The sequence below is a fragment of the Vigna radiata genome, chromosome 9 (genome assembly GCF_000741045.1).
Source record: "Vigna radiata var. radiata cultivar VC1973A chromosome 9, Vradiata_ver6, whole genome shotgun sequence".
NCBI lineage: Eukaryota > Viridiplantae > Streptophyta > Magnoliopsida > Fabales > Fabaceae > Vigna > Vigna radiata.
Genome location: NC_028359.1, coordinates 3,227,421 through 3,240,863, shown reverse-complemented (window position 1 = coordinate 3,240,863; position 13,443 = coordinate 3,227,421). Strand labels below are relative to the sequence as shown.

Below are 13,443 nucleotides of genomic sequence, written 5' to 3'. Positions count from 1 at the left end.
TTATCTCACAAATATTTTGAACGTTGATCGTATTGCATGTTCAAAATATTTTATCATTTGTCGTGCCATTAATAAATGCATCATTTGGTAAAACATACATATATTTGATTATCAAATGGTATAAAATATTATATGCTTGATCAAAGGCTATTTGAGTATAGCGTTTAGCGGTCATACATTAGACGATGTATTCTTAAGACGCTTTGCTTAAGTTAACATTATATTGAATAAAACTTTCTTTTAGCTTCAATGGTATATAAGAGATAGAATTTATTGTTTATAAAACGCTAGTTTGTTACTCATATTGTCTATTAAAAAAAGAGACATTTTCTTTTCTAAAACGTAGTTCACAAACTTAGTTCATCAAACAGTTCTATCTAGAAAACGTTACTCAAAAGCTTAATTTTATCTAAATCAAATGTTACAAAATACTTTTCTCATTGATGTTATTTCTTTAAAACATACACAACGATGTTTCGTTTAATGTCTTTGTTAAACTTCAAAATTCTAGACGATCTACTCTTAACAAGGATGCTTCCATATAAATAATATCTAATGTCTCTTTAGTAGCCAAAACTTTAATTCAATACAATTTTAGAATTTTTCTCCCCTCGTAACATAACCAAGTTACAATTAGGGAACTTTCAATATATAATACTTCTAAAATTCAATTTAATCCATAATAGTTAAATTATATTTTAATAATATTATGCAACAACTAAATATAAGATAAATATAAAATAAATAAACTATAATTTTGAGTAACTTAAAGTATTAAACACTTTAAATAAATCATTCTAGCATGAGTGTTATAAGCTCTTATTGAAACTAAAACCAATCATTACTAAATTCTTGTCTCTGTTTCAAAAGTAGTTTGCTAAAAAGATAGATTATAAGAGCTTTTCTTTCTTATTTTCTACAACTTTTTAAAAATATTTAAAATGTTTAAATATGGACAAAAACAATTTTCTGTTTGAGAAAAACATGGAAAATAGAACAGATAAAACCGTGCTTTAATCGAGATTTGAATTTTTTTTATTTTTTTTTAGGTTTTAGTCCTCATTTTCTTAGGTAAATTTTAGTCAAGAGTAACTTGTGAAGAATAAGAATAAAATTTTATCAAAATTTGGGCAACACAGACACTTAAGAACGAGACACGAAGTCAGATATTTCAAGAAGAACATATTCAGGTCCTAAGAATCATCATGAAATTCCAACACAAGCATGAAAATGAAAACGCATATATAGCAACAAAAATGCACATGGGAATAGAGAGATATAGGAGCATAAATAAATAAACTAATTTGAATAATTACACATTAAAATAATTTGAAATTACATGCATGGATTCATCAAGGGAAATTGAGATAGTAAATTCAAAAGATTATCATAGCAAAGTTAGTAAACAAACTAACACATTGAGCATCATTTGACTGAAGTGTTTCTATGTCATGGTCGAAGAGTAATGGAGGCAAGAAAAGGCTTGGACTTCTCCTTCAACTTAGTGACGAGCAAGAACAGAACACGATACAGAAAAATCATTCCAAACATGATTGCAAGATCAACCCACTTAGAGTGATCCATTTCCAGGTGCCATGTTTCTGATAGAACTTCTCTACCACTAATGCTTGCGGTGCCTCCACCTTCTAGGTTCACTGAAAATGTTAGGCCATCAAAGTCATTCTTGAAGGATCCTTGGAAGGCATATTTGAGGAATGAAACATAGTAGAAAGGGTACTTCCACAATGGCTTCGGAAGATCATTTGGCAGTCTGTAGAATCCACCTGTTAGAATCATTAGTCCTTCAACTCCACCAGTAAGGAACATGCCTATTACATAGTTGGGGCAGATGCTACCGATCACCAACATGAGACTCTCAACCCACATCACTATGGAAAATAGCAAACAAGTGAAGTAGAAGAAACGATCTATTCCCTTGTGCAATCCACAAAGGTGGTACACTATTCCTCCAGGAATAACAGAGATCAGTACCATATAAGGAACAGCAGAGAATGTCTGGCCTATCAGAAATGCTGTCACACCATAGTGCCCATTCAATCTCTCTCGTCCAAATACCTGACATCATACCACCAAACATTTTCATTACAAATTACACTAAATTACCATTTTAATTTATTATTGGTTAATGGATATAATCTTTTTAATCTAGTTTAAGGAGAAGTGTTGTATCATGTTATGTTTCTTAGTTTCTTCAAACAGTTGTTGATTCCAGAAATGAAAGCTGCTTCACTATATGGCACAAAATGACAGAAAGTTTACCTTCATTTCCTCCAAGAGTGGAGAAAATCCACCGACAAGGGTCATGAAAGTCAGAACTGAAACAAAAAATATGAGCAGAGAACCTCTCCCCTGAAAAATTCATGAGGGTATTGTATTACTCTTCAAAGTTTGTTTACAAAAGGTAAGCATTGTGCTTATTATCTACTTACCTGAATAGATCCGTCGTCTGTGCCTATGTTATAGAACATAGATCCAATGCTTATAGCTATTACAATAAAGACAATTAGACGGAGCCAGTAATTGCTTATGTCACGAAAGAATTGCAATGATGATCTTCTTGTAAGAACAAGGCATTGAGTAGGAAATGCAGCATGAGTCCTGTTCTTCCTTGTTTCACAAGAATCCTGAAGTCGTGGAAAAGTTAGTATTTTGTGTATGCAGTAAGTCTTTGCGTTTGTGAAATTATATTATTTTTTATTTTGTAGTGTTGGTAGGTAGAGTGGAACATGAAACTTACACTTTCAACTATTTTTTTCACTTCACTTTTAACTTGTTTTCTTACTTGAGACAACCTGTAAGACTTTACAAGGGTTTCGATTGCTTTTTCTGTACTTACTCCCTTACCAAAGCCTTCTTCAGCATCCTGATAACAATAAGATGAATCAATTTAATTTGAGTATTTTGATTTGACTCTATTTTCTTAAAGACTGTCTGCCAAAAAGGGAGTTAATTATTAAAATCAGTAACCAAACTTAGTTTTTTTATATATAAATATAATGTCAAGGATCAAATGGCTGATAGGGTCAACTTTGGAAGATAAAGTGATTCTTTTCCTCTAAGATAGTAAAAGTTGAGAATGTATGCACCTGTTCGAAATCTTTATTTATGATCCTTAAGTAGTGATCAGAAGGATTGTGGAGAGTTGGGCATGGGAAACCGTTTGAAGAAAAAAACTGCGATGAATCAAAAAGTTACATTGTGTTTTGCCATCTTCAAATAAAAAGATGTTTATTTTCTAGGAATGTAGGATTTGAGTTCTTCACCTGATTTGCACCAGAGGCTGGACCAAAGTATACAGTTTCGCCAGAAGACAGAAGACAGAGATCATGAAAAAGTTCAAAGACTTCACTGCTTGGCTGATGGATGGAAGTAACAATAGTCCTTCGAATTCCATCTCTTAGATTTAGAGTTGCAATTCTACTCATAACATAATAGGAAGCTGCACTATCAAGTCCACTTGTTGGTTCATCAAGGAAAAGGAGTCTTGGCCGTGTTAGAATCTCAATGCAGATGCTAAGTCTCCTCTTTTGTCCCCCACTCAGACCTTTAGAACCCCACCCTCCAACCCTTGTGTTAATGGCACCTTGCAGACCCATTTCTCTCAGTGTGATATCTGCCTGTTCCTTCTTCTCTGCTGTGGACATGGAATCTGGAAACTGAAGCTCAGCAGAGTAGTATAAAGTTTCCCCAGCTGTTAAAGTTGACAGCATAGCATCTTCTTGTGTTACATAGCCCTGATTCACGCGGTGGTTAAAACAATTATTTATTCCTTCGAAAAAAGATGCTACTTTTACTTTTAAGGTATTGTACATTTTGAGAATTTTCTTACTGATGTCCCATAGGCCAGTGTTTGTTTCTGGCCATTGATTAGAATCTTCCCTGAATGCTTCATCTGTGAGCTCAATCTTCCTGCAGCATTGTTTGAATCATCATAACACTTTACGTTTTTATATTTAGTTACAGGTAATGTACGGATAAAGCAATCAGGATAACAGCAAGTTGGTGAATACTATGAAACTCATAACAATCACAATAATAGAACATGTGAAAATGGCATTAACAGTACCCTAATGAAGGAATTGTAGACAGTAGAGTGTGTCAGTATAATCACCTGCCAAACTATCAAGAAGTGTAGATTTTCCACATCCTGAAGGGCCCATTATGGCCAGAATCCTTCCTGGGCTAGCATAACCTGTAAGACCCTGCAGAATTGGCTTCTTTGTCTTTCCACTTGAAACAGTGACCCACAAATTCTCCCATGTCACTGTTATGTCCTCCTTCGCTCTCTGAACTCTTACACTCATTTCTATCGACTTGGTGTCATCACCTTCAGCTGTGGTTAAAACTTGTGGGTTAGTTTGCGAAAGCTCATGTTGTGGACGAACAAACGTAAGAGTGATTAAGCAACGTGACTCAATGGTTCCATGCAGAGGATGGTATTGTGGTGTTTCCATTCATTGACGTGAAGTGTTACATTTTCACAGAAACAAAGGTTGTTTGTTAATTAGAGCAACTCATAATTTAGAGAGGAGAGTTTTTGATTTTGTTCTAGAAAGCATAAGCCAACAGAACATGATGAGGTAGCAGCATATTATAAGGCGATTTAAACAAGCAGAGCTTCGAAAAATACAACATACATTCATTGTTGATTTACGAGACACTCGACAATGTCAATATTCATTCCAACTCAAACAAGTTGATATGGTTGAAAGAACAAGGAAAATCTTAACCGTACACGTTTATTCCCCGACCATCATGTCGGAAAAATGTTAAAAGTGTGGTCTTATGCTTAAGGGTATATTATTATTGTTGTTATTTGACCTACGAGACAGTAGTAAATAGGAAATATAAAGTAGAGTAAATAAAAATTATAATATAAATAACAGTTTTTAGTGTAAAAGAAATAAATAAAAAGTACAGAAATAAAAAAAATTATAATATACTCAATTGGTAAGAGTTAGAAGTAGATTATGATTCTAGACTGTTGATTCTAAGATGAAACAATTTTGAACTATGTTTTAGTTGATAAAAAACTGTATACTGAATTTTATTGGTAGATTACTTTCATAATAAAAATATCTAAACATAAATATGGCCATTTCAGTATTAATTTACTAATATTAATTCAAAATGCACTATTTATTTCCTCACATTTGGGAGCGGAAATAAAAGGTGTGAAGTTCACCTTTCTTTTTTCCTTTTCTTGTTTTCACCTAAACAGTATACGCTTTGTTCACTTAAATGTATTTGGAGGAGAGTGATAGAATAGATTGAATGTATTTGGAGGAGAGTGATTGAATGAATTTAAAAGAATTTAAAAGTAATTTTTTTTTGTTGTTTATTTGAGTGGATTTGAAGATAAGTGAGAGTCGATTTAGAAGTAAATTTTGTGAGAATTAGTTAAAAAAATTTACTTCCAAATCCACCCAAATAAACAACAAAAAAATTTATCATCAAATCCTCTTAAATTCATTTAATTACTCTTTCTCAAATTCATTCAAGTGAACAAATGAACAAAGCTATGTTTCCTCTACTTGTGCAACTTGTTTTGATTTAAAGATATTGTGACATTTTTAGTCCCTCAACTATCATGTAATTTTAGATTTAGTCTATTTTTCAAACTCTGGTATACATTGATAATTGTCTTTAAAGAAATTAATTATAATTTTTCGACCTCCAAAATTAACCACTATCATGTAATTTTAGATTTAGTCTATTTTTCAAACTCTGTATACTTTGATAATTGTCTTTAAAGAAATTAATTATAATTTTTCGACCTCCAAAATTAACCCGGTTAAAACTAGACTGAGTTAGCTAACACTTTTACTTCAATTATTTACACAAACTAAATTGGATTTTTTTGATTTAATTTCAAAAAGTAAACAATTTTTAAAATTAATTATCAATTAAAAAATTTCTTCCAATTTTTTGTTCATCTTTTAATATAAAAAATAATCAAATTTTAAATTAAAATCAACCCTTTAATTTAAAACATTACCAATTTGTTAATCACAATCATCTACTTCTTTAAAATTTGAATCTGTACCATTTTGTTTATTAAGTTTAAAAACTTAATTTTTCTTCTTTTTTATGATCTTGTGATTGCGTTGAATGAACTGATAATTTGTTTTCTTTAACATGAGTTTATTTTGAACTGATAACTTGTTTGACCATGTTCAAGTGACGACATCACGGAAGGTTTTGGCTTTCCCAATTTCCTTTTATATGTAAATAAATTATTATACAAATAAAAGTATTATTTTTAATTTTAATACATTTTATGCATTTGGTACTCCAAAATTTTTTAATATCTATCACGATCCTCCTAAAATATTTTTTTTTTTGAAAATACTCACAGAACATGATAATTTCAAACTTTTTACAAGTTAAAATTAATTTGTTAAAAAACATATATAACTTATTTATCAAAAAATTGGTTTTAATTATTTTTTCTTTTTCTATGTAGAAGTTTGTTGAGATAACTTTTCTAAACATATCCACAAGATAATGGATTTTAAAGAGAATGGAGAAAAACAGAAAAAAAGAAAAGAAAAAACAATTCGTACTAACTCGTCAGAAAAATCAACCTTATTATTCAAATACTATTTATGTACAGTGCAGTTGTCTGGATTTGATGTATCTGGGTGCACTTGATAGATAAAATGTCAATTATTATCATTTAGCAAAGAAAAGATAAGTCCACGTAATCTCAACTTGCAGAACTGGACAACCTTGAACAGACAAAGTTTGATAATGTTGATTACACGATCAATCTCTTCCTTTGAACCTCTTTTAAAAGAAGAACCATGAGAGTCTTCCATTGCCTCGATATCAATTTGCCCAATAGTTTAAAAAAAACAAAAACAGGTAATATTCATAAAAAAAATTAGACACACCTAAATTTTTTATATTTATTAAATATTATTTTTACTTTATTTTACTTTCTTCCTTTTTAAAAAATATAAAAATTATATTTTTATAATTATTTTATTCTTATATTCTGTACTAAATGTAAAAATATATCGTAATTCCGTTAAACTTATTCATATTCACTAACTGCTAAGGTATGATCATAATTTATGGTGAAAGAGAAAGAAATGACACAAAAAGGGAGGTGTGAAGAAGAGAAAAAGAAGAGAGAGAAGAAGAGAAGAAACATAAATATTTCACTTTTAGAAAAATTAATCTGATCTGGAGCTATTTTTATTTCATCTGTTATATTTAAATTCAAATTTTAGGTTGAAGTTTTGAGTTATAAAATATTTCTTTACAAAAATCTCCTGAAAAGTATCATTTAAGGTTTTAAACTTAATCAAAGATTCTTTTCCTAAGAGATGTGAAATGATAAAAATCTTATTAGTTTTCCTTCCTCAATGCAAATTACTCAGTGTTTTCTATACATCACATTTTTCATCAGGATTACCAGTTGATGGAAGATGTAACGTAAGGTACAAAACATTAAACAAATAATAACAATTTCTATATATATATATATATATATATCCATGTGAAAGTAGATTATGAAATGAATAAATTAATGAGTGAAATAACTGAAAAAGAAGAATGGAAAGAAAGATTGGAATGTTTGGAAAAAATACCTTCTTCTGCTATGAGCATATGCAGAGTAGGTTTATTTCTGCTGCTCTCTTCTAAAATGAGTTCTTCTTGCATGAGAAAATCACAGTGAACAGAACTGGAACAGGTCATGCTAATTCTTATTTTTGTTCTTCCTTCTTTTGTTATCTGTTGGGAATTGAAGTGTTTGGTATCAAGATATAGAAAGCTTAAGCATGGTCCATTGTTTTGTACGTGAAGTGAAAACATCAAACTGTGAAGAATGGCAAAGGCAACAAACTACATATATAGGGCACGTAATGCAAACCAGCACTTATAAACTTACACCAAATCTTTTATCGTCCACGTGTACCTTCAACTTTTCAAATGCTTCTTAGACTCAAAATATATCAATATATATAATATCTCAATTCAAAACTTCTTCTTCCTTCATAAATAATAATAATAATGAGATAAAAACGGATAACAATATGGTTATAAATGTATGAAGAATGTGTAATTAAACTTGAATGCGATCGGTTGATCTAATAGAAATCATAATAGTTGCGGTCTGCTGTACTGTGCAGAGTCGAAGATGAGTGGGAAAATGTGCTTATGATGGAGATGGTGATACATATTAGAGAAAGAGGGAATAAGAATATGAAAAATGTATATTTAACAATTTTTTTACAACCATATCTTTTGTGATAATTTATGATTCATTTGTGTGTTTTAAATGTACAAATCAATAATATAATATAGTAAAACATAATACATTATTAAAAAAGTTATTAAAAAAATTATTAAAATATCATGCTCTTTCAAGAAAATAAAATTGAAGGCATCATTTAAGATTTGTCAACTCCACAACCTCATTCATTTATTAGTAAATATCTTCTAAAGTTATCTTTTAGGGAACTTAGTAAAACGTCAAACAGTGTATTTCTAAATATATTGTTCATGATCAAGACCATGTTAACAAGTTACTGTTTTGATTGAATCAATCACTCTGGTTGTTTTGATGATACTGTAAATGATAAACTATAATCATTGTTGCACTTGAATTCCTTTAATTTTCAATTTAAATAGCATATATACTACACACTTATATTCTTAATCATTTTTAGAAAAAGTACATTAGGCTTTATAAGCCATGAAAATAAACACTGAAAAAGTAAAATTAATAAATATAAACAACTTTGAGCGTAAATGCAAAAGAGACTTGCAAAAAATTTTATATTAAACTTTCCTAACCAAGAAACATTCATCACCAAAAATATGTCTAAGGTAATATGTCGTCTTGTTCTAAGGATAAGAGAAGCAGAAATAAGTAGGAAGTTTTTGGAAGCACGTGATTGCGTTCCTTGTTAAATTTGTGTTAACCAATTCATGAACAGATAGAATAGCTTCTCCATAAGCTATCTATCGATGTTTGAAAACTTTGAAACTGTTAAATACCGTAAATATATTATGCATATATTTTATAAATACAGTGTTGTCACTTGTTCAATCATCATAAGTAGCTAAATTTGATGGCGCAATTGATATTCTCACGTACTTATTCCTACGTTATTCACGCCAGCCATCGTGGTTCACCTTGTTTTGAAAGTCAAATTTGAGACATGTAATTGAAACCTGATTTTGTTTTTGGCACATAATTAAAATGTGGAGATATGAGATAAGTTTTGAGTTGATTGAAAGAAAGTCAGTAGGATCCGTGTAAAGCAATGTGAAGACTGAGATGGAATAGTAGTACGTACAGTCCTTTTTACTATTACGTTCAATCTGAACTGTCGACGTTAGCTTAAAAGGGTCAAGTTCCGGGGGCAGTTTCCACAGCTTCTGATGTGACCGTTATTTTCTCAGCCACCCTAATGAGAAGAGAAAGGAGTCTCATTTTATAATAGTTTCACAGTCTTTAACAAGAAAAATATAACATAATTCATTAAGTAAATAAAATATAATTATTTAGGAAAATTAACTGCCATTTTCCGGATGAAATGTTGGAAGGTCAATTCTTGTTTAGCAAATCTTGTAATGCGTTGTTCATGTTTATTGTAATCATTTCTAGACTATTACTTTTCGATATGATGTGACTTATTACAGGTTGATCAAAGAAATTCAAATCTGACCCGACCTGTCAGAGACTGGTAGATAAATGGATTAGCTCACTGAGTTACTTAATTACAATTTTTTTTAAACAAAAAAATTACAAACTTTCTATAATTCAAATACAAATAAATTTTACGATCGTATTTAATTAATTTTGAAAATAGGAACTTAAATAATTTTTTAAGCAAAAAAAGTAATAAATATTCTTTTATAAAATTAAAATTAAATTTTAATAAAATAAAATTAGGTAGGTGAGTTGGTGAGTCAACCTGACCCACCACGGGTTTAACCAGCATGAGCTGAGTTAAAATGAGTCAGGTTAAAATCTGACCCGCATAAAAAAAATATAATTTTTTTCAAACTCAATCCAACCCAAACTCGTGGTGGACCCAATTGGCTCACAGGTTGTAACCCATTTAGCTCTACTTTCAGACTTCTCAAACCTCACAATAGGTTTTAAAATATTTTGATAATGAGATTAAGGTTCATTGTCTTTTACACTAAATTACAAACTATTTTACAATCTAAATTTTCGTTCCTTCTTTCTTTTAGACCATATACTGAAGTTATATATAAAAGATACTTTAATCTTTGAATCAATAAATGACTTTTGATAAATAAAGTAAGTTTTTATTAATAATAGCTTATTTTGGTATCTGAAACTTACATTTATAATTTTTAAAATAAGTTTTTAATTAACATCGCTTCTAATATAGTTCAAATAAATATAAATAAACATACTTAATTTATACTTAATTTATAAATTTGATCAAATGGTCAAGATAATTCCGATTGATTAATAATTTTTTTATTAATGATCATCTAATTTTTGAAAATTACCTTGTAAAAGTTAACCACTCAATCAAGTGTTGATTGGACGTTCATAAGTGACAACTGATGATGGTTAAATGAAATATTGAAATGGTAAATAAGATCACTAGTACACTAAAGGAAAAATGACACTGGTTGTTTTTGCTTATAGGCATCGGTGACACTGGTTGTTTTTGCTTATAGGCATCGGTTATGCAACCGAGGCATATACGGACAAGGTAAAAAGAGGGAAGCTTTATGTCTCGGTCACGGACCGATTTAAAACGAGAAAGAATTATGCCTCGGTTCTTAGATAACCGAGGCAATAACATGTTTTTTTTAATTTTTTGATTTTCTTCATTTTCATTTGACTCCTGAGTATTTTCTTCTTCCGGCAAAGGCATTCTCAAAACAGGCTTTGCAGAAGTTGTGACCATCCTCGTCCTCGCTGGGAAATCCAATCACCACCGTTGACAAAAAGGCGAAAACGACGCTCGAAGGTAGCGTTCCGGTAGAGATGTACTCGCTGGACCCCTACGCGGATTTCCGACGCTCCATGGAAGAGACGGTGACGACGAGTCCCGAGTTGATCAACCTGACGGCTAATTAGAAAGAGCTTCTTTTCTGCTACCTCGCGCTCAACCCGAAGAGCACGCATAAGTTCATCCTCTGCGCTTTTTCTGATCTTCTAAGCCTCATCTTCTTTTCTGCTACCATAAAGTTCCCATCTTTACCATAAACTTCCCATCTTTACCATAAACTTCCCATCTTTACTAAAGACAAATAAAAAACATGAACAAAGAGTAGCCAAAATGAAACCAGAACAAAGAGAAAGCTTCATCATCATCAAAAAAACGTACCACTAAGAACCAGCACACAAGAGACGAAGAACCAAGACAGCACGGAGGCGAGGCAGCGGCGCAAGGCGGCACGACGATGCAACAACGGCAAGGAGGATCGTGACAGTGAGAACAAGGTAAGGACGTCTTAACAGCGCGGAGGCGAGGCAACGGTGCAAGGCAGCAACGGCGACGTAGCAGCGACAAGGCAGTTATTTGAGTTTTTCTGTGAGAAGAGGCACCGTGAGCACACTGTAGTGGGGGCGACGGAGCGGCGACCCTGTAGCATTGGCAAAGGTAGATGGGCGACCTTGAGCGGTGGCGCTAGCGATTGGGTGCAATGGTTGTAGCGGTGACAGTAGAGGAAGTTAAAACAGCGGAGGAAGAAAAGAGCGTAGGGTAATTTCGTCTGATGAAAATATAATGGCATTATGCCTCGGTTTAGCGCTAACCCGAAGTCATAACATGCTACTGCCTCGGGTGCTTCACTAACCCGATGCCTAAACCTAGAGTATACGCCTCAAGTATCAGCACAACCGAAGCCTTAAAGCTTTATCAGGTCCACGTGGAAAATTGTAGGTGAAACAGGCAGGGTGGCAGCAGAGCATTCTGCTTCGGTTGCTCAAAGAAACCGATGCCTAAACCCAATTTCAGAATGCTGTCAGTGAAACAGCAGCATGGTAGGTGAAAAGTGCACAACGTTCTGCCTCGGTTGCTTTATAAAACCAAGTTAATTGAGCCTTTAAATTACCTGGCAGCAAAATTTCATGTGTAGGTGGGAAAATGCAAAAGTTTAGGCATTGGTTTTTTACTTTAATCGAGGTAATTGGTCCTTTATGCTTCGGTTCTTTAGGAACCGATGCCTATAAGTTGGCTGAAATTGCAAATATGCCACTGCGTTTGCATATACTTCAATTTTCGAGGAACCGAGACGTAATGCCCGACTTGTTATCCCTATTTTCCACTAGTGGATATTTTATAAATCTATATGTAATGATACGAGTGATATTTTGTAAATGATTTAAAGATATTTTGTTAGCAATTTGGGCCACTTATATATATATATATATATATATATATATATATATATATATATATATATAAAGTAATTATTAAATGTGTTAGGGCCATTATATTTTATTAGCCAACTTTATAAAGTGATCTAATTAAGACAAATATGGCTAATGGTATATTTGTCATGAAAGATATTGTGTAGAGACCAACAATAATTATAATTTGCTGAAGGGGCCAAATTATAATTATTGAAACTAAAGAATATTAACCGTCAGAAGTTATTTAAAGGGTCATGGTCCCGGGCGCAACCATTCATTCCCGTTTCTTTCTCTTTATCCCCATTAGAAGAGAAAATCTAGAGGGAACTAAATGTGCTCTACAAAGGGAATATCATAGACTAGTTCAGGTTGATCAGAGACTAATTCAGGTTCCTTAATTATTCTCAATATCTTCAAGTACACTTCCGCTTTACTATTTACAATTTCAGAACTGGTTTATTGTTCATTAATTGGTATCTCTCAATCATAAAATCTAACATATTCTACCATGTTTAACATTAAATTTAGATTGAGTTTATGAGATCTATAAAGCTGAAAAATAAAAGACTTGTAACTCTTTCTATTTTGCTTGTCTCATATTAAAAACAAGGTGAGACGGGGTGTCTTTAAAAAAGAGGAGACTTTTCAAAGGTGGTCTAGGGATCTTTTGATTTCTATTTTAATTTTTTAAATTTCAAAATTTATTATATATATCTATATATATATATATATATATATATATATATATATATATATATATATATATATATATATTATAAAAGCACGCCATTATTAATTAACTAATGTATCTAATCAAATAAATTAAAATAATTATTATTTTTACAAATATTAATTTATTTTATTATAATTAATAATTAAAATTTATTTTATAGATATGAATTATTTAAGTTATAATATTATTGTATATTTATATTTTTTTAAGTAATATAATGCATAAAAATTAAAATTTTGAATTATTCTTTATTTTAGATTTTATTTTTAAAAAAAAAAAAGATTGATTAGTCAGTCTGTCCCTTCTTATCTCTAGTTTACCA

At 31.3% G+C, this 13,443-nt stretch overlaps 1 protein-coding gene across 2 annotated transcripts; it reads right to left on the bottom strand.

The window, feature by feature from the left end:
- Window positions 1-1,286: 1,286 nt before the first annotated feature.
- LOC106773107 (ABC transporter G family member 11-like) lies at window positions 1,287-7,958 on the bottom strand. Of its 2 annotated transcripts, XM_022786432.1 has the most exons (10): window positions 7,620-7,956; window positions 4,133-4,354; window positions 3,851-3,930; window positions 3,285-3,755; window positions 3,108-3,194; window positions 2,759-2,884; window positions 2,451-2,645; window positions 2,281-2,370; window positions 1,993-2,076; window positions 1,811-1,889 (listed from the first exon to the last, which is right to left on the bottom strand). In XM_022786432.1, the coding sequence occupies exons 1-10, from the start codon at window positions 7,843-7,845 to the stop codon at window positions 1,887-1,889; spliced, it is 1,584 nt and encodes a 527-aa protein (XP_022642153.1). In that variant the 5' UTR covers window positions 7,846-7,956; the 3' UTR covers window positions 1,811-1,886. The 2 variants fall into 2 exon arrangements, with proteins under 2 accessions (XP_022642152.1, XP_022642153.1); XM_022786431.1 differs by having other exon boundaries at window positions 1,287-2,076; window positions 7,620-7,958.
- Window positions 7,959-13,443: the final 5,485 nt, after the last annotated feature.